The 24,499-nt window shown below is 47.0% G+C and overlaps 1 protein-coding gene across 3 annotated transcripts; it reads left to right on the top strand.

Annotated features, from left to right (window-relative positions):
- The first annotated feature begins 1,971 nt into the window (after positions 1-1,971).
- On the top strand, positions 1,972-23,691 carry CABLES2 (Cdk5 and Abl enzyme substrate 2). Of its 3 annotated transcripts, none has more exons than XM_071447077.1 (10): positions 1,972-2,498; positions 14,048-14,119; positions 14,310-14,402; positions 15,146-15,223; positions 16,666-16,774; positions 17,312-17,477; positions 18,196-18,299; positions 18,671-18,777; positions 20,048-20,252; positions 20,674-23,691. In XM_071447077.1, exons 1-10 carry the CDS (start codon positions 1,993-1,995, stop codon positions 20,812-20,814), a joined length of 1,581 nt encoding a protein of 526 aa, XP_071303178.1. In that variant the 5' UTR covers positions 1,972-1,992; the 3' UTR covers positions 20,815-23,691. The 3 variants fall into 3 exon arrangements, with proteins under 3 accessions (XP_071303178.1, XP_071303179.1, XP_071303180.1); XM_071447079.1 differs by lacking the exon at positions 1,972-2,498 and adding an exon at positions 3,070-11,609; XM_071447078.1 differs by lacking the exon at positions 14,048-14,119.
- Positions 23,692-24,499: the final 808 nt, after the last annotated feature.

Below are 24,499 nucleotides of genomic sequence, written 5' to 3' on the forward strand. Positions count from 1 at the left end.
CAGATAAAAGCTCCCCAACATTAACAGCAGCAACACTCCAACCACTAAATTCAGCTTTGAAGTTAGCAACCCACTAAGCCATGGAGGCTGCTCCTCTCTGCGCTGACTCAGTGGGACGATTTACATCCCACTGCTATTTTTACAGGCAAAGAATGAGAAAAAAGCCACACATTTATTTTTCAAAATCCAGTCTTGGGTTCTAAAGAATTATTTGCAGCAAGCCTAGATAGGTTTCCATGCCTATTCATCCCCTGGCTTATTTGATGAGCTTGCCAGCAGGAAGGATTTTAATTCCTTTTTATCCCAAACTATTTTTTCCACAGCTGTGATATGAAATGGTTCTGCCAAATAATTTAGGCTCAAAATCTGACCTATATTGAATAGTATAAGATGCTGAGCATGTTCTTGGAATTTTAAGGGCAGAGTCTGTATTTCACTGTAGGATTTTTAATGGAAGCCTACAAGAAAACATTGTCTTACATCTCCTATCTTAATCCTATTGTTATTATTATTATTATTATTATATGTTACTAATACTATAAGGCATGTTGATGGCCCACTTGCAACAGCGTACTAAAAAGGATCTTATGAAACAGCCATATGAAAAGGCACAGAACCTGTATGTGTTTTATAGGACAGTTTCAAAACCTATCATCTTTTACTCAGAGCTCATATTTCAGGCCATATCATCAGACATCAGTTTGATCGTTGGTGTAGACTGCAAGTGATATTAAGAGTTGCCACGTGGCTTCTTTAAGCCTATTCGGCAAAAGCATTCACCATTCCGAGGGTCCAGTGTTGCAAATGCAGTAATTGTAACTTTCAATGGTAAACGTCTCAAATGGCAGATTTGGTCTGTACTTTAAAATATGTACTGTGTGGGCAAAATCCTGCCTGGGAGCACAAGCTGCTTCAGGGCATGAGAGGTGGGAAGCATGGGAAGGCTTCATTTCGGTTTCAGAGGAACACAGAGGCCACCAGCACCCACACACTGCTGTTCTCAGCTCCGAAGGCTTCATCGCGCCCAGCACAGCTCCCAAACCTCCCCTTCCAGTGGCATGGACATTGTCAGTGCACATCAGCGTGCTCCGAGGAAAGGAAATGGCAGAGCATCATCCCGGGATGTGACAGACATGGGTTCAAGTGCCTGAGGGGAATGTTTGTGCCGTGCAGTATAAACACACCAGTCCGGGAAGCAACGTATCGCGCACAGATGCCTTGAGTCACTTTGTGGAGATAAATACTGAGTTTATGTCCTCCCAGCCCCGGGTCTGCCTTGCCCATATACGGCCCAGGATCAGCACTGCCTTGGCTTTGCTTCAGGAGCTGCCAGCGTGCGGATCCATCCCTGGGTACGGGCTCCGGGTGAGTCTCGGGGCGCTGCGCGGGGTCTGCGCCCCGGGGCCGGCGGGTCGGGGTCCGCCCCAGCCCCGCCAGACACGGGCTCGGCTCCGAGACTGCAGGGATGGAGCAAGGGCATCTTCATCCTCTTTTACAGCAGCGCTTGGACGTGCTCAGCGCCTGCGATGGGTTTTGCAGATGTGCCCTCCTGCCTCCAGGAAAGCCGGGACCTCTTGGGAACAGGCGGCCACCAGCGCTACTGATGGTTTGGGTGGGGACACCAGGGGAGGAGAAGTTTTTTGAAAGTAACACAAAGGGACACGGTGGGTGGTCGTGCGGGGACACGGGGGCACGGTGGGCTGGTGGCCGCGGCCGGGAACCGCCGAGGGAGCGGAGGGAGAGGCCGGGGAGGGTCGGGGGGTGCCGGGGCCGCCCCGTCCCCGCGGGGCTCCGGGCGCTGCCCCCGCCGGCGGCGCCAGCACGGGCACGGCCCCGCGGGCCGGGGGCGGGGCCTCGCGCGGGCAGCCAATGGCCGCGGGGCCGCCGCCGGGCTCATTTGCATTCGGGCGCGACGCGGCCAATGGGCGCGCGAGCCGCCGGCCGCGCTGCGTTCCAGCCGCCCCGCCCGGGCGGCCGCGGCTCATTCGGAGAATGGCTGCGGCCACGGCGTGCGGCTCCCCGCCTCCCCGCCCGCCCCGCGAGCAGCCGCCGCCGCGCAAGCGGGGCGACTCCCGGCGGCGGCAGGCCGCCCTCTTCTTCCTCAACAACATCTCCCTGGACGGGCGGCCGCCCTGCCCGCCCGCCGAGAAGCCGCCGCTGCCCGCCGGCCCGGGCGACGGGGAAGAGGCGGCGGCGGAGCCGGCCGGAGCCCCCCCGCGCCTGCTGCCCCCGCCGCCCGTATGCCAGCCGCCGCCCGCCCTGCTCCTGCCCGGCGTGCCCGCGCTCGCCGCCGCCGGAGCCAAGGGGGATGCGGACCCCGCCCGCGGGGGCATCTTCCTGCCGCAGCTGCTGCTGGGCGGCCCGCTGTGCCCGCCGCCCCCGGCTCCGCCCGCCCTGCCGGGGATGCTGGCGGCCCCCAAGCCGGGCGCCCCGGGGCTGCTGAGCCCCACGCAGAGCGCGGCGGGCGGCGGCTTCGCTCTGGAGGCGCAGCGGCAGAGGTGAGTGAGGGGCCGGGGCTCGCCGGGCCAGCCCACACGCCCGCCCCCGCCGCGCTGACCCCGCGGGCCGTGGGAAGCGCCGGGACCCCCCGCGGGCCTGGGAAGAGCCGGACTTTCCCAGGGCCCTCGGCCGGCCGGCGGCTCCGGGAGGGGGGAGCGGGGCATGGGAAACGGGCGCCTCCGGGGACAGCGGCCGCGGGAGGCGGCGCCGGCCCCGCGGTGGCCCCCGGAGGCAGCACCTGGCCCGGCGGCCCGGCCGGAGGTGCGCGGGGATCCGGCCGGGGAGCGCTGCCCGGCCCGCGCCGCCGCCGCCTCGGCAACGCCGCTCGGGCCCGGGGACGCGGAGGATGCCCCGGCCGGCGCAGCGGCGGATGGTGAGGGGGATCTGCGCAGGGGATCTCTCGCTGAGGCTCTGTCTGCAGGTTTGCGGTACCCTGAACCCTGCCTTCTGCTTTTCCCCAGCCCGGTTTCTGCATTTCTCTGTTTCCAGATGAAGCTGCCAGGGTCACTCTTAGGCAGAGCGCTTCCTGCACTGCTGGTGTCGTGCCTTCTCCTGCTCTTGTGCTGCTTGTCTCTGCAACTGTGTGTTAATGAATGCTTGTGCACAGGGAACTTGTCAGCCTCGGGGGAGGATGCTCTGGCCTTCAGAGCAGGATTTCCATTGCGATTCCAAGGGACTTCTGTCAGGCTGAAAGTGTTGCTTTTCTAATCGACTGGAAGGCAGGCTCTTGCTCAGATCTTGGGGATTTGAGCTCTGAAAGAACTCTTTTCAGGCCGTTTCTTGCATAAACAGCTCTGTAAAGTGAGCTGGCCCTCTGAGCCTGCAGATAGGCAGCAGTATCAAAGGCTTTAAGTCTCCGTGGTCTTTACAGTGGCTTCGAGAGCATTGTCAGTGAGCTGAAATAGAGATGTTGTCCGTGCTTTAAAGCTGGGGGGGTTGCTAATGCAGTTGATGGGTATTCCCTTTCAGCGTGCATCTCGCTGTGGAGATGTCCTGTGTATCCCCAGCTTGCAGGTTGAGGTGAATTTGAAGAGAAGTAGTTGTTTGTCAGTAGTGTGGGGGGTCCTCGTGTGTTATCACTCCTGGGGTGTTTTCCTCTTGAAACGTTATTTTCACTTACTCCTTTTCTTGTCATGGAAGAGACCTTTCCCTCCTTGTTTGTTGGGGAAATTGAAGCTGTGGCTCCAGCTGGGTGCCCTGTATTCTGTAGCTGTGTGCCGCTTGTTGAGCAGGAAAGCCTGGAGTGCGGGTGTTGCTGTGGAACAACTCCTACCCAGCACTCCTGGTCCACAAAAGCCAGCACAGGAGGTGCTGTGTGGTTTAATTTCATTGCTTTTATATTGTAGGCAAAGCTCTTGAGGGCAGGGTTTGCATCAAGAGTTTCAAAGCACAGTTCCCTTTGTGGATATGGCTTTCGTTGTGCCTGTGCGTGCAGAGTTCTGGAGAGATCATCCTTCCCCTTCCCATGCCAAGTCAATAGGACACTAAGAAAATATTCCTTGGATCTTCTCACTTGATGTCCTTCCTGCCTCTTTCTTTGGCATCAAGTTTGAGCCGTTCCACTACGGTAATTCTAATCAATCTGGCTGGAAAGAATGATGAATCAGAAATAAAAGGTAGAGAGAAGTGCAAGAGGCAATCAAGGGAATCAAAAGGCTTCTGTCTGAGTAATGACAAAATAAACCATGGAAGATCTGGCTGGAAGGGAGTGTTGTATTGATCAGTTTGCATACTACTTTCGAGGGTGATTTAGAGTTCATCTGGTTTTCATCTTGAAAGAAAAAGAGCATCTGCTGTAACCATCAGACAGGAGATTCACATCTTCACATGGACACACACATCTTCTGACAAAAGGACAGTTTTGTGCTGCCTGTGGAGACGTGTTAGAGCCAATGTACCTCACCCCTGTCACACTGGGCACAGGAGTGGGTGAAATGGGCCATCCCTCTGTAATGACAATTTCACTGTCAACTAACAGCATGAGTGACTTACCTCTTTATTTTTCGCTGGACAGTTTCATGCTTTGGTCTGTGACAGAATATCTCTCCATCCCCACTGAGCAGAGGCATCTCTTCTTGTTGGAAATACATGAGGAATAATTCAGGGAATTGCAGGAGGAATGTCCTTCGGGACAATGGTGCTTTTACTCAATCCCCTTCTGTGTTGGGTGAGCTGTTTGCAAACTAAGATTCCAAAATCTGCAATTACAAAATGGATCTTCTTTTATCAGGGCTTGGGAATCTGAGAATTGTTTTGCCATACAGCAGTGTTGCTGTTCTAGATCATTAACTGCATCATGCAGAGGTACAGGCCAGTGAAGTTGGTGGAGGGAAGGGGAAGTGGAATCTGCTCTGCCATCCTGGACTTTTCATCCTTGGTGCCCACTTTAGGCAGCTGTTCTCTTCAGAGTCCTTTTGGAGTCACTGTCAAGAGCTGCTTGGAATTTCCCTCAGATGCACGAGGATCACTGGCTGCAGGGTCTCCAGACTCACTCTGCCTGTGTTCAGTGGCCAGTCTTGTGCCGTGTCTGGGAATTTCATCCTGCTGGGGCTTGCCCTGATCCATGGAGATCTCTATCTACTATCAGCATCTCTATCTACTGACAGTATCATGGGGCAGAGCTTTATTACAAAACTTGACCTTGTTTGACTTGACTGAGAGGTTGCAAGAAGCCGATGAGAGCGGCCAGCGTGGCTCAGGGCAGGGTGTGACAGCGCCTCTGCTCGAGCTGGGGGCTGGTTATTGGTAACAGGCAGGATCTGCACCACAGATCTGCTCACCTGCTGTAACCTGGAGCTCCTCCACAGCTCTCAGGTCCTTTAGGATGGAAACTTAGCAGAGGCACCATTCAGACCTGGGTGCTCAGTTTCATTGTGCTGCTGGCTGAGCGTTATAAACTGAATGACTTTACCATTCCACTTTGATTTTCCTAAGGAATCTTCTGTTTACAGGATCTTAAATTACAATGCTGTGTTATACCAGCTTGCCTGCTCTGCTTGCCATCCCTCTTCCCTTCTCCTTTTCCATCTTGCTCTGTTCTTTTGTTCTTTCAGAGAACGAGCCTCACAGAAAGCAGTGGAGGGAGGCAGCAAACAGGGAACAAATCGGCATTCACAGATTTCTAATGAATTTCTGCAGCTGGGTCTGAAACTGGCAGAGCTTTCTGGGGAAACACAGATAGCAGAGAGCCCTGGAAATAGCCAGGTTATGAAAGCATGAAAAATGGAAACAGCCCTGGATGTCAATGCTTGTTGTGCTTCTGAGGTTTCATTATAGCCTAATGTAAAAGCAGCTGGTTTTGCCATAATTTGCTGCATTTTGCTGGGCCTAAGAATAAACACAGAGACTAAATTATTTGTGACTGATGCTTTAATGTCCTTGGAGTTCAGTGGTCAGGGAGCTGAACTGAGTGTTTGTGATAGCTCAGTCATTTCTGATTTATCAGCAAATTTAGGTCATTTTGAAAGTGGGAGTTTAAACAGTAGTTGATAACAGCAACACTCTGGACCTACTCTGCTTTTGAGTGTTAATTGGATGGCAGATTGCTGACATAGGTGTGATCAGATTAGTTTTGTGGGTGGAACAGCAAAAGCAAAAGTGCTTTGTCAGGATTTTATACTTATGGTTGTTAATGTGTTTTGTCCTACTGTCAGCTTGTCTGCTGTTGTCACTTCAAGGAATATAAATATTTTTATAAAAACCCCTCTGCTAATAAACAGAAATTGTTAAGATGGATGAAATAAAAAGTCTGAGTTTAAATTTTGAACCAAATTTGGAACAAGCTGGGCCCATGGTGCCTTTCAGGAAGCAGTGAGCTCTGTCAAAGATGACAAGCTTTGACCTTTCAGAGGTGAACAGCAGACTGGGATGTGCTGCTTGAGGCTCAAAATGAGCATATTCTAAGCCTGAACTTCATTTAAAAGTCAGCTGGAATGTTAAGGCTGCAGTCTCCTCCCCAGGTTGCTTCAGCAGATTTCTCTCATATCCTCGACTGCAGGTGAATTACATGTGTCCACTATTAAGTGTTTTATAGCTGCCTGTGGACATTCCCAGCCAGATAAATTAAGCAGAAGAAGTGAGTTGTATGCCTAGCAGGAAACTTGGAGATCAGAACATCCAAGTCCTTGTATCCTGTGCACTCCTGTGAATGGGGTCTGGGTCAGGCAATCCGAGACACTTCCAACACCAAGGTCATTTGACCTCTTCAATTTAGACAGTCCAGAGGCTTTAAAGAGATCTTTGCTCTCCAGGCAGGAGTAGTCTGTGCACAATTAACTGCACTTGCAGCTGATTTTACCTGTGGATGGATTCTGCAGCTTTACAGAGTGATACAGGAGGCCTGGCCGTGGATTTCAGGATGCTGCAGGTTTGGGGATTCCAGCTCAGAGCTCCTTTCTGCAGGAGGTGATGAGGGTAGTCAGAATGATGTTGTCTTGCTTCAAGTCAAGGACTCATCAGCCAAGAATGAAAATGCTACCAAATTAAATATAAAAACCAGAATAACTTAATATTGGGAATCCCATTCAAACCTCCAGTGAGGAAGTCCTATAGGAGTCTTACAGAATAGAATATTAAAAGTAATGATTTAGTTATATATAGTATATTAGATATATGGTATATTAAATACTGTGTTCTCCTATTTTCCATCTGTCAACCAGTTAAAGCTGTGAGGCTGTCAGGCTGAGCGAGCTTGAAGATATTTTTGAGCCTTCTTTTGAAGGTTGTTCTGAAGGTGTCTGGCTCTGTAGTTGGAGTTTTAAAAATGCACAATGAAATTTAGGCTCTTTAATGAGCACAAGGTATTGCTGATAAAGCAGGTGACTGCAGGTGGAAGGTGCTCTGCTAAAGCCACTCAGGCAACCCAGTTCTTCAGACAGAGCTCCAAACTGCTGACCTTTGGTTTACAGCTGTTGTGTATTTAACCTACTGTAACAGGAATTCACCTGGAGTTACTGTAATCTACTGTAAGAGAATTTACCTATTTCCTGAAAAGGTGTTAAAGGAAGAGCTTTAAGCTGGCCCTCTGTTTCACAAGACATGCCAAGCCCTTAAAACTCAAAGCTTGCTGCCAGCTGACCCCATTGCTGAGGCTGTGATCCTGGAGCTCTTCTCCAGGGAGTGCTCCTCTCGTGCCTGCTCTTGCTCAGGTGGTGGTACCAAGTGCAGACCTGGCAGCTGGTTCAGTTTGGGGTCCCCACAGCGTGGGCTGAACTGCTGCTGGTCAGGGCTGCTTGCTCAACTGCAAGGATGGATTTGCCCTTGCTCTGTTGTGGCTGCTGCAGTTTAAGAATAAAATTTTGTCCTAGTAAAGCTGCAACCTCTTGGCTGTGCATTGAAGGGGATGGCTAATGAAATGGAAAAATCCAGGTGCCCATAAAAACACTGTGGGACCTCTTTAAACTCACTTTGATTTGGTTTCCTCCAGTCACCAGTTTTAATTTTCTCCTTCCCAGTTAAGAGCTTCTCTCTTTCTCTTTCTTTTTTTCTTCTCCCTTTTTTTTTTCAGCTTGGGAGTTTATTGTGCTGAAGGCTTTTATTTAGCAAGGCACATGATGAAATGACAGCATCATCTCTCAGTGAAGTGCATGAATATTTCTAGCATAATGCCCAGAGTGTCATCAAGGACACACTCTGCATTTCACGTGCCTGTTTTGGTCAGCAGTGCAGTGCTGAGTAAGCAGAGCACAAAGCACAGGGGGCAGCCAGCTTGGTGAGCTATGAACACCTTCAAAACTGGGAGAAATTTGGAGAAATGCTGGTGGTGAATGCTTTGTGAGCAGCAGCAGGGATTTTAGGAGTGAGCTTTAGGAGAGGGCTGTGGGCACAGCAAACTTTACATCTGGTTTGGTGGTTCTGTTGCAACAGCTGGGCTTTCACAATGCTTACTGGAAGGCATTATTTTCTCCTTGCATTGTCTAAACACTCTGAGCACCAAAACAATGTGATTTATGAAACTCAATGAATATAAAGCTCATTCTCTATTGGGTCTTAATCATATGTGGTTGTGAATCAGCAATGAAGTAGCAGCTGCTGTGAAGATTATCTAATTTCTTTCCTTATTAGTATTTAAAACTCTCCAGGCTTAGTGAGCTTCCCACTTACTCGGCCTCCACCTTCATTCAAATTACACTTCATTTCTGCTCATTCTCATCTGTTCCACGGGCTGTGTGACACATTCTTCCCTTGCATGTGGCTTTACTGGTGGAGGAGTGCAGGATTTTCTCCTGGCTGTTTGGGACCAGCGGGAAAGCCCCTGGTGCCCTTTCAATTTTGCAAGCAAACCTTGAGTAGGAACACAAAGCTGAAGGAGTTGGGCCTCCTCCTTCATCCTGGGCTCTCACAGAGGGACCTGCTCTGTAGCCTAAAAGTATTTTTCATACTCATGTGGCTGATTTCAGTTCATCCTTTAAAATGAAGATTAAAATGAATAAGTTAAACTAGCCCTGCTGTGAGACTTGTATTTATTGTCTGGCAAGCTGGTACTTAAATGTCAGAAAGCTCCTGGGACAGGCCTGCAATCCAAATGCATGTTTGTGGTGCCATAAAACAGCGAGAGCTGACTTTGTGAGGAAGGAGCACTGAGCTGTGCACATACTCTTGGTGATGCAAAGTCTCTTTCTTCTCTGCCTCTCAAGGAGCATCTGAGCTGAAACCATCCAGCCATGAAAATGGCCTGCTCAATGCTGGGCTCTTCATGACACAGATCCTTTGAGAAGTCATTTGTTTTACCAAAGACACGGTTTTGATGTGATTCAGTGTAAATGCAGTCTGGGTTTCTTTTGGCTTTAATTACTGAGAGCTTGTTGCTCCCAGTGAGCTGTACTCAATCTGCTCTTGAGCAGGAAACTCATTAGTGTGAGCGCCGAGGGTGGTGAGGCACAGGGCACTGATAGCAGAACAGGGATGCTCCCACTCACACACTCTGAAATCCCTGAATGTCTCCTGGGCTGCAGGAGGAATGGCACCTGCTAAAAAGTAAGCTCAAATACAGGGAGTAGCTTTCTTAATCCCCCAATGCCTGGATTTTACCGAGTGAAGCCCAAGCACAGTTCATATCTGTTTGTTGTCTTGCCTTAAGGAATGAAAACAATACAACTTAATCTTTAAAATATATCTTGGAAAAACAAAGCTGACAGGTATGTCTTCCTGTTGTAAACAGGATTTGGGATCTGGATTTCTTGTGCAAATTACCTTTGACAGTTGTTTTTAAGCTAGTGCTTCCAAAAACCAGTAAATTATTTTTTGTCCTTGTTATATTAATAACTCAACCTCTTGACAAATGTGATCATACTGAGGCCTGTAAAGGACATTAGAAAGGGACATCATATTAAAATAAAACTCAAGTGAGAAATAGGAAACCGAATTCTATTAGGCCCTAATTTTCCACAGTAATTAAAAATCCTTGACCTCCCCCATTCCACTCATCTGCTGGCAGTATGGATGGCTAAAGAGCAGCAGAGGGTATCAGCCCTGCTGCTAATTTTAGCCCAGTGCCTGGGGTGTGTGCCTGTGCGTGCATGCAGCATCTGCAGGGCCATGGATGCAGCTCCAATGGAAACAAATCCATGCTGCTGGGCCCCTTGGAGGATGGGCAGCTTTGGCAGCATCTTTGAACAGTCCTGATGCAGGGCTTGGTGATCCTGGGGGTGATGAGAACAAGAGATCACAGTGTAGGATGAACTCGGGGTGCTGTGTTGGTGGAAATGTCTGAATGTTGGTTGAACTGTGGCTGTCTGGGGAGGGATGTCCCTGAGAGGGATGGGGGTTCATCAGCCTGGGGGAGAACCACTGTGAGATTTTAGAAGCTTTCAGTTTGACCCTTCAGGAGGCCAGCTGGTCAGTTCACCTGCTGTGGCAGAAATGTAGGAGCCAGAAGGACAAAATGGAAAGGAGCTTCAAAGTGGCCAAATGGCAGCTGCACCACTGGCCACTGTCAGGCCCAGTACTGGGGGTTAAGGCCCCACTTTAAGGGGTTAAAAGAGGATTTGTGAGGGCTGTTTGTTGCAGAATTTGTGAGTGCAGAGTAGGGCCATGCTGCCCAAGGGAGTGCCTTAGAGGACTGTTAGTGGCCCAGCAGCAGGAGTGGACAAGGCTTGTCTGTGCCTCAAGCCACATCTGACAGCACGAGGCCAGCATCCCTTGCATTCAGTACCTGCTGAAGAACTTGCACACTTCCAACTGCAGGAACATCTTTGTCCTCCTGGGTGTCTGCAGGTAGCCCAGTGCAAGTGGGAGGAGGGAGAAAACTCTTGGCAAGCCAGCAGAAAGGTCAGTGTTCCCTAATCTGGAGCTGTGACTTAACAAGCTTTCTTCTTTCCATTCATCAGACAGGACATGTAGGGATTACCACTGCTATACATAGATTGCTCTTAGCTGTGTCCTGTCCTGCTGGGAGCACTGCAGAGCTGTGTCACCCTCAGGGCTGGGCATCCCACTGCTGCTTATCCAGTGTCCAGCCTCTGCAGAGGGTTTCAGTCAGGACCAGGAGAGGACAGCTCTGAAGCTGGAAGCACTCAAACATTGAGTTTCCTCAGTGGGAGATCCATCAGGAAGAACAAATGTGTGGGCTGGCTACTGCTTCCCTGGGCAGGAGTCAAAATGTAGCTCTGAAGATAATTTGTTGGGTATTTTCCCAAACACAAGGGGGTTTTGTGGGCTTTTTTAAGTGCATGTTCAGCTGGTCAGGGATTTGGCAGCAGTGTTGGATTGTGTGAGCCCGGGTGTGCACATGGAGATAAGGAGCCAAGGCGTAATCTAGAATTCCTCTGCTTGATAGCCCCTTATCTCTGGGCATGGGCTCTGTGTGTTTTTGCTCTTGATGGGTCCCCTCGAGGTTCTGGCTCTGTAAACACAGTTGCTGTTTTAATGATCTGGCAGTGTCCTGCTTTGGCTTTATTGGCTCCTGAAATAAAAGGCTGGGAAGCACCCAAAAATGAGCTCCTGGTCAGGGACATGCAAGCACCCAAACCCTCTATAGCTTGTCACAGCAGTGGCTGGTGCTGGCAAACAGGCACGTTTGGACTTTCTGCTGGAATTACAGCCTGCTCCATGGAACCCATGAACATTTTAATATTGGGTATTTCAATTGCAAATTGCCAGGTCACAAATGGGTAAGGCTGCATAACATAACTCAGTATTTGTAGAGATGTTGGTATTCTTAGTATTTAGGTTGCTTCCAGCAACGAACACACTATGTAAACCACTTAAAATCCTTTGAATTCCATGGACCAGAGCAAGAAGTGGATCCTGGATGAAGCTGCTTAGCACAGCATAGGTGACTTGACATTTTTTTGTCATCAAAGTTAGCAGTCACTGGAGTGACCCAGTGCAGCCTGTTGTGCAAGTGTGAGTTGGCTGCATGAGAAGAGCACTCAAACTAAAGCAAATATATGTGTGTGTGCATATTTATAAGTGCAGATTGCTCAAAAAGTGTCAGAATTTGGTGCATTCTCTAAGTACTGCACTAGTGACTCTCAGAACGTGCTGAGGGTGCTGTGTTGCTGGAAGGTGTTGAGCTGGGCCTAGAAACTGTTTCAGGTAGTCTGGGTTAGTGAGAATTCTTTACATACACCCCGTTTTGGGATTTGAGGGAGAGCGTCTGGCTCAGCGTCAGGGATTCCTCCAAGGTGACAGCTTCGCTGAGGGCAGAAATTATTTACAAGTGTAGCTAAAAATGAAGTTTCCTGTTGGCAGAGTGGGGATGAGTCATTGTGGTTCTGAGTCAAGGGGTGGGATCTTCCCCTCGCTGCAGCAGGGTTTTACTTCCAGATCTGCTCTCGGTTCAGGTGTTTGGCACTCTTGTCCCTGTTCCTGAGAAAACAAGGGGGTGTTCAGAAGGTGTAGCACCCTGGCTGAGCCTCCACCATGGAGTTAGGAGTTAGGATCTAGCCATGGCTGTCCCAATCCATCCTGTTACTCACACCAAGCATCCTTGAACAGAACTGTGTGTTTTTTTTGTACCAGTGCCCACTGGCATTAGCTGTGTTTTCCCTCTGCTTGCCGTACACGGCGTCTTTCTGTCTCCATCCAGCCAGGTCTCCCCTGGGAGGGGAGGAAGGTTGTGGATGTTACCAACTGCTTTAGAGCCAGGAGGTTTGCAGTTACTTCCTCATTTCATCAAGGGTTTTTTATTGAACTTTAGATGCTAGATTAGACTGGAGAGCTGTGTAAATGTGAAAGTGTTAAACGTTCCTGTGCCGTTCTTGCTGAAAAGCAGCAAACCAGTAATAATTTTAAAACTGAAGTGCTGGTGGAGGGTGTTGAAGCTGTGCCAGGAATGTTCTCCAGTTGCACCTTAATGGCTGTGGATTTGTAGGAGGCAGTCTCTAGCAATACTGAAGGTGTTAGTCCTGTGGGAGTGCTTGTCTCCCTTGTGTTTTGCAGAAAGGGACACTTAATTTTTCATCCTCCTACCTGTTTGAGTTCTGAGCTTTACTTCCTTTTAAGAGTGCCTGAACAGTGCAGCTGAGAGTCTGCTCTGCTGCAGCTTGAGGTTTGACTTTTTGTTTTTTATTTTGGTTTTTTTTTGTTTTGTTTTGTTTTTCCAGAAGCTGGGTCTTGTCAAACCAGAGTCCTGTGACTTTTGGCTTGTTGTGCTGCTTCTGCATTGAGTTCCATGGCAGCACTGCCCATTAGTTGAGTTCTTGTCTTACTTGGGAGGAAAACCTTGGGCTTGAGCGCACATGGCTTGTGCTGGAAGTGTAGCATAATGCGTGCTCAAACAAAGGCAGAAAATACAGACTCTGATAGTTGTAGTGTCAGCTTTTTGCTGGCAGAGTGCATTGTTCCTATAGAAATTGCAGTCAGAGTTGCACAATTCATTTGTAAATCTCTACCAGCAAAGAAAGACTTGACTTGGACAATAGTAATGCATCTTACTTTGGCAAAGTCTGTTTTTTTTTGCTTGAACGTAATATCCTATTACTGTTACACTAACTCACGTGAGCCCTACTATTATTCTTGCATCTTCCATTCTGGGACTTCACATGGATGCCAAATACTTTTTGCTTCCTCTAATAACCCTCTCTATTGTTTCTCAGAGAGATCTGTCAGTTTTATTGAGCTGCAGCCACAGACTCTCAGTCTGCTGACTCCTGGAGCTGGAGACAGCTGTTCTGAATGGAGAATGCACACAGATGTTTGGTCATCATACAGATGTACCTGTATCTCAGCTTAAATTGATAGAAAATTATTGATTCCCCTGCCTTGATGGAGGGATCCTTTTGTGACATTCTTGCCAGATTTTAAATGAGTATTTGGAAGCTTTTTAGGTGTTTAACTTATAGGTAGGCATTCTTCTGTGTGGCAGATAATGAATGGTCTTGTTGATGAAGTTGGTATAAATATGTACTTCAAGGGTCCTAGAGGGGGAGACAAGTTCTTGGCCTTTTAAGGAATTTTAAACTCTTAGTTAAGCACTCTTGCAATAAAAACAAAAATCCAGAAAGCCTGCCACGCATCCTAAGAGCTCATAGATCTGTTGCAGTTCATAAACTCAGAGGCCATGAACTAATGCTATTCACTCTTCGTGGTGTTGTGCATTTTGCAGAAGGCGTTTTATCTCCCAGCGCTGCTCTCTAGACTTTTTAGAAGACATAGTGGAATATGCCAGTGTCCGAAGGTACTTGTTTTCAAAAGCAGCATTAACCTCAGCTCGTTGCATGCAGTCCTCTCCTCCCTCCACCCTCTTCCACGCCAATATCTGAGGTCCTGCATGCTAGTGCTGCCATCTGATCATACAACTGGCATGAATTTTTCTCAGAACACTTAACAGATTTGGCTTTTTTTGTTTTTGTTTTTTATCATTGCAGAACCAAGCATATATCTGGGTCTCCGAGACACAAAAGTTTGAAGAAGATGCACTTCATCAAGAACATGAGGCAGTATGACACCAAGAACAGCAGGTAACATGTGGAGATTGAGGTTCCCCCTGTATTTGTGTGCAGTAGGAAGCAGCCTCCAGTTCCATGCAGTGAGACATTTAATATCAGTGAGAATTAGAGGATGCCCCTGGGGCCTTGTTAGCTTTATTGAGACTTCTGTCAAAAGTGGTAGGTGCTCATATCTGCTACATTTGCAGCAATACACTGATGATTCTGCCATCCTACTCTGAGGAGGTTAAATCATTCTCTCTTTTCTTCCCTCACTTTTCTTATTTCTCTCACTTTCTTTATCTCTGGCACAGAGAGGTCAGAGCTGAGAATGGAGAAGAAATGGAGAAGGCATTAAGGAGAATGGCTTGGTTTAGCCAAATTCTTGGCTCATAGTTGCTGAGCAGAAGAGAAAGGGAGGCTGCATTTATGTTTATTATTAATAGAAGTGTGAGGTTTCATCTAAATGTAGAATATAAGGTTTATGTAAAAATTACATAAATATAGATATATATTTAAGGACTGGGATCTCCTTTGAGTTGCTCCCAAGGTGATGGCAGGTCCTAAACACTGAGGTTTGATAGAGAGCCCCAAGGACCTGCAGGGTCAATGTTAAACCTCTGCTCTTCTGCTGCTTTCTGAAAATGTTAAATCCATGGCAGTATCTATGACTTGCAGAGCAAGATAAGAAGAGCCTTGTGTTAATACCCCATAAAAAGCTGCTTTGTAACTTCTGGATCTTAATTGATACCCTGATCTTTCCCCATCTGCTCCAGGATAGTGCTGATCTGTGCCAAACGAACCCTGTGCGTGGCGTTTTCTATCCTACCTTACGGGGAGGGGCTACGGATCAGGTGAGCCTCTTCAGCTGCTCTGGGAAATGTTGAAATGTCTGCTCTGTTGTTTCAAGAGATCTCCTGAAATGAGTGTGCTTGGTGTCTCCTGTTCTGAAGCAAGTGAGCCTATTCAACCTGCCATTCATGTGTAAGGACAAGAGCTTGCTGTAAAACCAGACACTGCCACAGTGTCAAAGTGTTCATTCCAGCTCCAAGAGAAAAATACTGGAAAAAGCAGACTTTTCTTCCAGTGTTTATTCACATTTTAAAGCACTCCAGTCCTGTGAAATCTCTGAAATCAACTTTGAACAGATAATGTGATTGGCTGCTGGGTAGGTTTTCTATACTCCTGGAGTGGTCAGAAATCAACTGTCTTTAGAGCCACCAACAGTGGTGTCAGGAAAAAAGCACAGGGAGTTTCAGGGAAGGGTGATGTTGCCTTCAGTGGAAATTCTCAAGGTTTCATAGTGAATTTGCACCTAAATAAGTTAAAGATGTTCTTCTGTTTCTCAGTTTTAAGCCCTGAATGTCACTATTTGCAACCTAAGAAAAGCAGAAACAGTTTGGACTGATTCACACTGCTTTTAGTGTTTGGACTACATTTTTATTTACAACTGTCAGTATGATCATTTATGAGAAACAAAACCCACAAACTGGATTTCCCTGCGTCTTTCTTCAGTCCCTTGTGAAGTTTAAGTCCATTCTGTGAAGGTCTGTTATCTACAAATATACCATACAAAACACTAATTCTGTTCTGGCAAAACAATTGTGTTGTCACTTCTGTCCTGTCAGTAACTTATGGACAAAGGAAACGGATGCTTAGTCGTGGGAATTGTATTGTATGCAAATACATGCCATAAAAATAGTTGATGGGAAAATATTCTCCCACATAATAGAAAGGCAGCAAGGTCACTGGAGCTATTTCAGAGCAGTTCTGAGCACTGTGCTGTTCTGCTTGCAAGCTGGCAAGGCAGTTCTTCATTTGAAAACTGGATTTTGTATTGGAATATTGGTGACAAAGCCACGTGCTGCCATCGTTGACACAGAGACTTGAAGCTTCATTCTGAACTTGAGCTTGGGTGCACAGGGGTTGCAAATTTGCTCTTGAAAGGCAGGTTTCTAATCCTGGAAAACAAGTAATGTAAATCAACTTTGCTGTTATGTTTTTGAACATTAGAAGGTTGGGAATGGTGTGGTCTTGTGCAGAAAGATCATATTAAAACCTTCAATAGGCAGATTGGTAGATTTGTGTTAAACTGAAATGAAATCTGATTCTTTAGTTAATGAACATCTCCACATTTTGAAAAGAGTAGTTAAAAACTAATGCTCTCCTGGAGGTGGCATGGAGGGGTTGGCTTGTTTCCACACAGGAGAACTCTGACCTGGTGATGTTGGCTGGTGTTTACCATGGGAAGCTGGGCTTGCATTCTGTAATAGTGCTCTTTCTTACCTGCATTTAGTGATCTGAAAATGGAAGGACAGAAACAGCGACATCCTTCTGGGGGAGTTTCAGTATCTACTGAGATGGTGCTTGGACTGGAAGGAGTAGAGCTGGGTGCTGATGGCAAGGTAAGGACATGTATTTTTTCACCCCAGGACCATTTCATGCTGAGACAAATCAATTTGTGCAGTGCTTTGCTGTCCATTATGTGAGAACTGTGGCTTTTCAGAGCAGACCCCTGGTTTGAAATTGTGGCTTGTGATAATGCTACTTCTGAAAAGGCTGCTGAAGCTTCTTATTGCTTCTGCCTCTGTTTTTGGAGAATTGAGTTGGCTTTGCTATCTGAGGCAACATGTGAGTGACATTCTGTTTGAAATATGGATGAAATTCATACTGCTTTAGTTAAATTTATAATGCCAGAATTTAATTGTGATTCTCTCCTTTTCTTTGCCATCCCACCAAATCTTCTACATCTCTTCATTTTAAAGTTGTGAAAACAAGGCACGCCTCATCCAACTTTTCCCTTCCTCCTGTCTTACAGTTCCAAGCTCCCCACTCCCAAACACAGACTCTAGGGGACTCTGATTTGGAAAATCCTAGGTGTCTGGAAATGAGCTTTTCAGGAAATTTCCCTCCATAACCACTACAACTTTCTCTTCTTTCAGGTTGTGTCCTATGCAAAATTCCTGTACCCGACCAACGCTCTGGTTGTTCGCAAAGCCGACGCCTACGGTGCTGTTCCCCCCTGTCGAGCCAGTGCTCCCCGGAGTCTTCCTGGATCAAGATACAAACCTGTGACAGCAAAAACAATACCAGCAGGGACAGACATTGGTAAGGACAGCAGGCAGCTCTGTCATCACTGGTGCACACAGCAGAAAAGGCAGAGATTTGTCTGAGACAACTGCAGGTGGTCAGTGTTGTAGGGATGGAGGTGCTGCAGCTCCTTAGTGCAGTGCAAATCATGAGCCTTAGGACAGAGGTTTCCACAAACTCCTTGCAGCCTCCATATATCTGACCTAGTTCTGTTTATGCCATTCAGGAGGCACAAAGCTTTTCCTTGGGAATGTAAAGTTTTATATTTCTCACCAAGAAACATCTGGTGTACGTGGATCCAGGTGGTTCTCCTTGCCTTCTAGCACAGTAACAATGCATAAGCCAGAGTTTGTGCCAAGAATCCCTTCTCTTGTGTAAAAGAGCAAATCTGACATAACTCTGCTGTCTGTTAAAAGGACAGGCAGAAGAATTCAGTGTTGGGCAGTTGTTTTCTGGGTAAATTTGTAGATGCAAACTCAGTTTGCACTAAATCTAAAATGGTGTGTCAGGCATGATGTGTGTGTGGTGGAGAAAGAGTTTGTGTGGTTTATTTAATTGTTCTAATTTGTGACTGGGACATTTATGAAATGCAAGCATGTGCCTGTAGCTGCAATTTGCCTGTACTTTGAGATCTGCCAACACTTAATGTTTGCTATTTGAAACCTTTCTTAAGGAGGAAACAGGGAATTTAAAGCTCTTCTTCTGGTGACCCAATGTGCTTTCCTCATTCCCTCAGGAAGTGAAGCTGGAGAAGCTGCAGAGTATGATCCAAATCTTCTGGATGATCCTCAGTGGCCCTGTGGAAAACATAAACGTGTTCTCATCTTTGCCTCCTACATGGTGAGTGACTGGCATACCTGAAAGAGGAGAGACTCCCTGACAGATCCTCCTATAAAGAGCTTTTTTTTTGAGGAAGAAAAAGTGGTTTTTTCTGATAATTGATTAGGAAAAATACAAACAGTTGAGTTTGTACACTGAGCTTGTGAAAGGCCAACCTGTCTTCATGTTGTAATTTACTTCTTGTAACCATTTGCTTACTGTTTTTTAAAGACTTTGTCTATAGTTGGGATTCAACTTTGGGACATTTCAGAAATGTTAAATTGTGAATAATAAAACTCAAGTTTGCCTTTGCATTAGTGTTTTTGGAAGAGTTGTTTGGCTGTCAGTCCTGTTCACAAGACAAATGATAAATTTTGCTTCTTGCATTTCAGACTACAGTCATAGAGTATGTGAAACCCTCAGACCTTAAAAAGGATATGAACGAAACCTTTAGAGAGAAGTTTCCTCATATCAAGTTGACACTGAGCAAAATTAGGAGGTAAGAAATAAGCCTTGAGTAACAAGGACATCATCCACACTGTCTGAGGCTGCACTTGTATGCAGCAAATACTAACTCTATTAATAGCATATATGATTAAACACTAATCTCCTGTTGTCAGTTGAGCTGACTTGTAGGATGACAGCCCTGTACTGGAATCTTTAGGATGCTGAGAAGGGGTAACAGTTGGTTTTCAAAGTTCCACCTCAAGGGTTTTGTTTCACCAACTGTGGTGTACTAACACTAGGAGCCAATTAACAGTGGAGTAGCATTAGCTTTGAAAGAAACCCTTGTAACCTGATTGCTTGGCTGCAGTGCAATCCCCTCCAACTGGATTGGCTTTCTGGGCCCTCTGGCTATTTTTGCCTTTCAATTACCAGACTTACTGATGACCACAGACCCTAACAAGATTGTAGGATAAAGAGTGTTCGATCTGGGGAGACTTGGTAAAGAAAAGCTTTTTGTGGAGGCCACACAGAATTTCTCATCCTTGAGTAAATGCATCTGGTTGCTCCTCACCAAGATGCACTGTTGCACCTTCAGAGAGCTGTAATCTTGCTGGTGTTTGATGCAATCAGAGCCTGTTGAAATAGCCAGCTTGAACACGATTCTGCTGAGTCACCAGGGCCGGGTGTAGCTCAGCTCCAGGGCAAGGTTTGCTTGGGCAGTTCTGTCCTGTCTGAGTCCTGCATGCTCCTCTTTGCAGCAGTTCAGAGCAGTGTGTTCCTGCAGAGATCGTGCAGCTGCAGTGTGGATGGTAGCCCTGACAGGAGCCATCCACCTCCAAGCCTGCTGAATGCTGAGGTGAAGGGCTGGCTGTGTGGGGAGTGTGCAAAGCAGGCTGCCTTCCCCTCACACCTGGCTCTTACACAAGGTGTCCACAGACAGGTCTCTGTGCAGCAGCTGCTGTCATCTGCAGGGCTCTGCCGTGGTTTTCTGTAGGTCAGAGTGGTTCACTCTTATGATCTGAATCACAAACCAGTTTGGGAACCCAGAAGAAATCCTACAGCAATAGCCTGTGTGTCAATGAGGCAGCTAAGCTCTGGTGTTTATGGGCAGCTGAGGAATTGTTCTACCACAGTGGATGTTGTCAGCCAGGTGAAATCAGTTTGTGCATCAGCACCAGCTGGGCTTTTCCACTCTAGGATAATACTTGTCCTGGTTTTCCAAAGAGGAGTCTTGCCCATATGCTCCTCTGAGTTCCAGTATTTCTACAGCATTTAATAAAATCTGTCATGTTTGGGGGGGCTGTCTTTTCTCCTATTCCCAGTTTAAAGAGAGAGATGAGAAACCTGAGTGAGGAGTGCAGTCTGGAGCCAGTGACTGTCTCCATGGCTTACGTTTACTTTGAGAAGCTCGTCCTCCAAGGCAAGCTCAACAAACAGAACCGCAAACTGTGCGCTGGTGCTTGTGTTCTGCTGGCAGCCAAGATCAGCAGTGACCTCAGGAAACACGAAGTGAAACACCTGATAGATGTAAGTGCTATGAGCCTTGTTCCAGCTGCTCTCAGAGCCTCCTCCCTAGCTCATAGGCAAAGATTAAATACAAAGTTTTCAGTGGCACATGCTTGTATGGAAGACCAGCTCTTTCAGCCAGTTTTATGTCTCATTAGGGCTCTTCCTTGCTTTGTTTTTTTTTAATTCATTAAAACTATCTGCCTGGTGCAGGCTAGTATCTTACTGATCCTCCAGTGAAGTTATTTTTGCACTTGTATATGTTTGCCAGAGAAGCAGTAACAGTTGTGTGGGTGTCACAGCTGAGCTGATAAGCTGGTTTGATTCTGAAAATACAGCTCAGGCTGTGCATCACAGACTTAATCTAACAATGCCTTGAAATCACCTGGATTAACTGATTCTTTCTCCCCTCCTTTGTTTTGTTTTGTTACCACCGTGATAGAAACTAGAAGAGAGATTCAGATTCAACAGGAGGGATCTCATTGGTTTCGAATTCACCGTCCTCGTGGCTTTGGAACTGGCTCTGTATCTCCCTGAAAACCAAGTTTTACCTCATTACAGACGGCTCACACAACAGTCTTAACCAAAGCTCCCTCCCAGCCAGCATCCAGCTGTGCTGGGATCCCACCCCAGGATGCTGCCTGTGGAGCTGCCACTGGCTCAGCTCGTTGGGAAGGCTGCAGGGTGATGGGAACTGTCGAGGTCTGTGGACACAGATGCCAAATCTGGGGCATGGTACGAGAAGAGTTATTGAACTTTTGTTCTCTTTTGGACATTTAAAGCACAAATATTCACCAGTCAGCTGTCATGGCTGCTTATTATTCCTTATTTATCTTCCTGGTTTTACTAAAACTGTTCTTCCCTATGAAGAATACTATGGTATTGGTTCTTTTTATTTTGTTTTGTTTTAAGCCTTTATTGTATTCCTTGAAACTGAAAGAACATCACTTCCATTCCAGTGCACCATAAAGTTCAGATGTTTCTAAGAACCTTCTCACATTTTTACATTAATGAAATGCATACTTTATTTTTTTAAAGATGTGCCTAAAACTGGCTGGTCTGGTACCAGTGCTTTTTAAGTTAGTTCTGTTATTTAGTGGGGAATCCTGAATTTGTATAGCCATTTATTCTTTACCTGCATTGGCCTTGCATACAAGGAAAACAATTCCAGTATATCTGCACTAATAATATACAGGGCATCTATTCTATGATCTATAAGTAGCAAGATTGAAATTACTCCATTTCAATTTATTTACTATAAATAACTTTAAAATATACATTTTGCTTTAGAAGGAAAATTGGTTTGAAAACCTGTCATGAAGTACCACACATTGAGTGAGGTAGCTGGCAAGTGATTGCCATCCTAATTCACTCTTGAGTGGAAGATGAGCACTTGACTAAGAGCAATTTGCTGTCTAATGTTTAATTTAGGGGTTTTATTTGTTTCTCTGTTCTGTAGCCTGAAATAAGCACCTTTTTTAGGATTGACTGTATTATAGATGGTCTTATCTGAGCAAATATGAAGCCAGTAGAGTTACTGCTGCCAACTGAGGCCAGTGAAACAAAGCATGCTCGGTATTTAAAATGCTACATTTTTTACTCTCTGTTCTTCCAAGCGTTGCATCACTGTGATGGTCCTCATAAAACTGGCATTTCTTGCACATCTGAGCAGCCACTACTGGCTGGTGCCCAGCAGCTCTCTTGAGTTCTAATAACTTCTCTGCCCCTTGGCTTATTCCTTCCTTTATTTTTACAGTATCCAGGTTGGGAATGAATTCTTGATTACACATGGAACCTTCTGTGGTATTGGCTCTTGGATTTATTTTCTGAAGCAATATTATTGATACAAGTTACTGGGTCCCTTTGCAAGGAACAAAACTGATACTTGGTTATTCCAACTGAGAAAGTTGTCATTTAAGTTTGATTTATAAACTGCCAGACCTCATGCTGAGGTCAGGGACTTGTTATCCAATATGTAAGTAATGTAAATTCCTGTTCCTTGTATTAAATATTGGTTGTAGCCAAAACCAAAGCTGAATCCTTGCTCTTCAGCTGTGTTTTGTCTGAAGCTAATTTGGCTTCATTAGAATTGCAGCAAACTTTACTGGAGCCCCTTCCTCTCAGAGTGGGGCTCAAAGTGTATTTTTCATATATAATAATTACAGTGACTATCAAACCTTTTGTAACTGTGTTCAGCTGTATGTAGCTTCAAATTATTTGTGTAAAATTTAATATGCTTGTGATTTCTCTAACACAGAAGGACTTTCCAGTCTCCAGAAGTAAGATGTAGCTAATAGCTTAGACAATAAGCTTGCCAGATATCTTCCAAAAGGTTTTAAAAAACTGCCTACTAGTTAAACTTTCTACTGAATATAACTGTCCTTGCATGCAGAAATAGTGATGTACTAAACATCTAGTGTGTAATGAGCCTCCAAATTAGCAAACAGTGGTGCAGACAGCTGAGGTGCTCCACCACTTCCCAAGGCATTGTGGAGGGGCCAGAGGTACAACAGAGCAAAGAAATTTCTTACAGAACAGCTTGATTGGCATGAATGAAATCTGAACGTGTCTTTCTCTGGGAACTTCTTTATTTAGTGTATAAAGACTTTTCTGTAACAAAATTAACTTTCTGAGGGAACAAAACGCACTTTGGTTTGCAACACATTGCAGTCTGTATTCAGTGGAAATTTGTCTAGTTCAAGTGGCCATTTGGGCTGAAATTACACTCCCAGAACCTGTGGGTTTACGTCATAAAACCGGCAAGCTTTTGTTTTCTTCCAGGAGAACAAATTGGGATAAAGGAGCATTAAATTACAGAAAGCTGAATGTTGTCTGACAGTTATTCTAGCCCTTGGCTCGGGCACACACTCGAGTTGGGAAGCCAAGGATGACGCAGGGCAGCGAGGGCTGTGCCAGCTGTGTCTGGCAGAGCTCGGGTTTGGGGTGATGCTGCCCAGAGCCTGGGGCTTTTGCAGGAACCTGTGTGCGTGCAGGGACATCCAGCCCTTCTGCAGCGATCCTCCCCCAGCTCCAGCTGCTCTGCCCGCCGGGTTTGCCGTTCCCAGAGCGCAGCTCGCAGCCCTGGGCTGGAATCTCTCTTTTTTCACCTAAAAGCTGCCACCATGTGGCAAAGGACTCTCAGTACCTTGCGTTCACAAACTCAGCGCGGGACCCAGAGCCAGACCTGCCGGTTCACGTTTGCACAGCCAAACTCCTCTTGCTCTGAAGAGAAACAGCTTTACACCGAGGGGGGCTCGGTGCTTTGTGAAGGTGCTGCTGGGGTGGCTCAGCACGGAGAACTCTCTTGAGAAGAGCCTGTACATTTCCTGTAAACAAAAACTCATCTAGTTTTGTCATATTCCATTATTTAAAAGTCTGAGTTGTAGCCTGTTTTGGGGTTTTTTGTTTGTTTTTTCTTCTGTGAAATTAAGATGCTGTGAAATAAAACCTGGTTTTGGTACATGGTTTGTAACCAAGTGTCTCATTTTGGAATAACAGCATGGGTGGTGTTGGAAGGGCCCTCTGGAGATCACCTGCTCTGACCCTGCTTCTCAGGCAGCTCACCTGGGGCAGGTGGCACAGGAATGTGTCCAGGTGGGTTTGAAATGTCTCCAGAGACAGAGACTGCCCGATGTCCCCGGGCAGCTGTTCCAGTCATCTGCCACCCTTGATGGAAAATTCTTCCTCAGGTTCAGGTGGGATTTTTTGTGTTTTCGTTTATGGCCATTTCTCTTTGTCCCATTGCTGGGCACTGCTACAGAGAGTCCGGCAACATTTTCTGCCACTCCTTGGAGATATTGGTACGGACTGAGGAGCCTCTCTCAGGCCCAGGGACTCCAGAGTCCCTTCTCCTGAGATATTTGTAGGGATTGAGCAGCTCCTCCAGAGTCCCTTCTCCTGACATATTTGTAGGGATTGAGCAGCTCCTCCAGAGTCCTCCTGAGAGAGAAACCCCAGACCCCTCATCCTCGCTGGGGCCTCCACGGGCCCTCCCTGTAGCTCGGAACGCTCTGTTGGTTTCCGCGGGGGTTCCGGGCTGCTCTGCTCCCAGAATCCCCCAAGGGTTCAGCACGGCAGGCACCTCCGGAGCCCATCCCGTCCAACCGCCTGCCCAGGGAGCGGCATCGGGAGCGGCTGCATTCGGAATGGCACCTGAGGGGCCGGCTCAGGTGAGCAGCCCCCAATGAGGGGCAGTCCTGGGGGCAGGGGTACGAGCGCCACGGGCCTGAAGGGCCGGGCCGGGCCCAGCCCCGTTCCGGATCCCCGGC

Source organism: Agelaius tricolor, unplaced genomic scaffold, assembly GCF_023055355.1.
Source record: "Agelaius tricolor isolate 1412-34295 unplaced genomic scaffold, bAgeTri1.0.p SCAF_23, whole genome shotgun sequence".
Taxonomy (NCBI): Eukaryota; Metazoa; Chordata; class Aves; order Passeriformes; family Icteridae; genus Agelaius; species Agelaius tricolor.

Bases quoted from the DNA above. Each gene is read 5' to 3' on its own strand.
- CABLES2 (XM_071447077.1), top strand. From the start codon at position 1,993: ATGGCTGCGGCCACGGCGTGCGGCTCCCCGCCTCCCCGCCCGCCCCGC. The intron at 14,403-15,145 runs GTAACATGTGGA...CATCTGCTCCAG, and splicing joins TATGACACCAAGAACAGCAG to GATAGTGCTGATCTGTGCCA. The intron at 15,224-16,665 runs GTGAGCCTCTTC...ACCTGCATTTAG, and splicing joins GGGGAGGGGCTACGGATCAG to TGATCTGAAAATGGAAGGAC.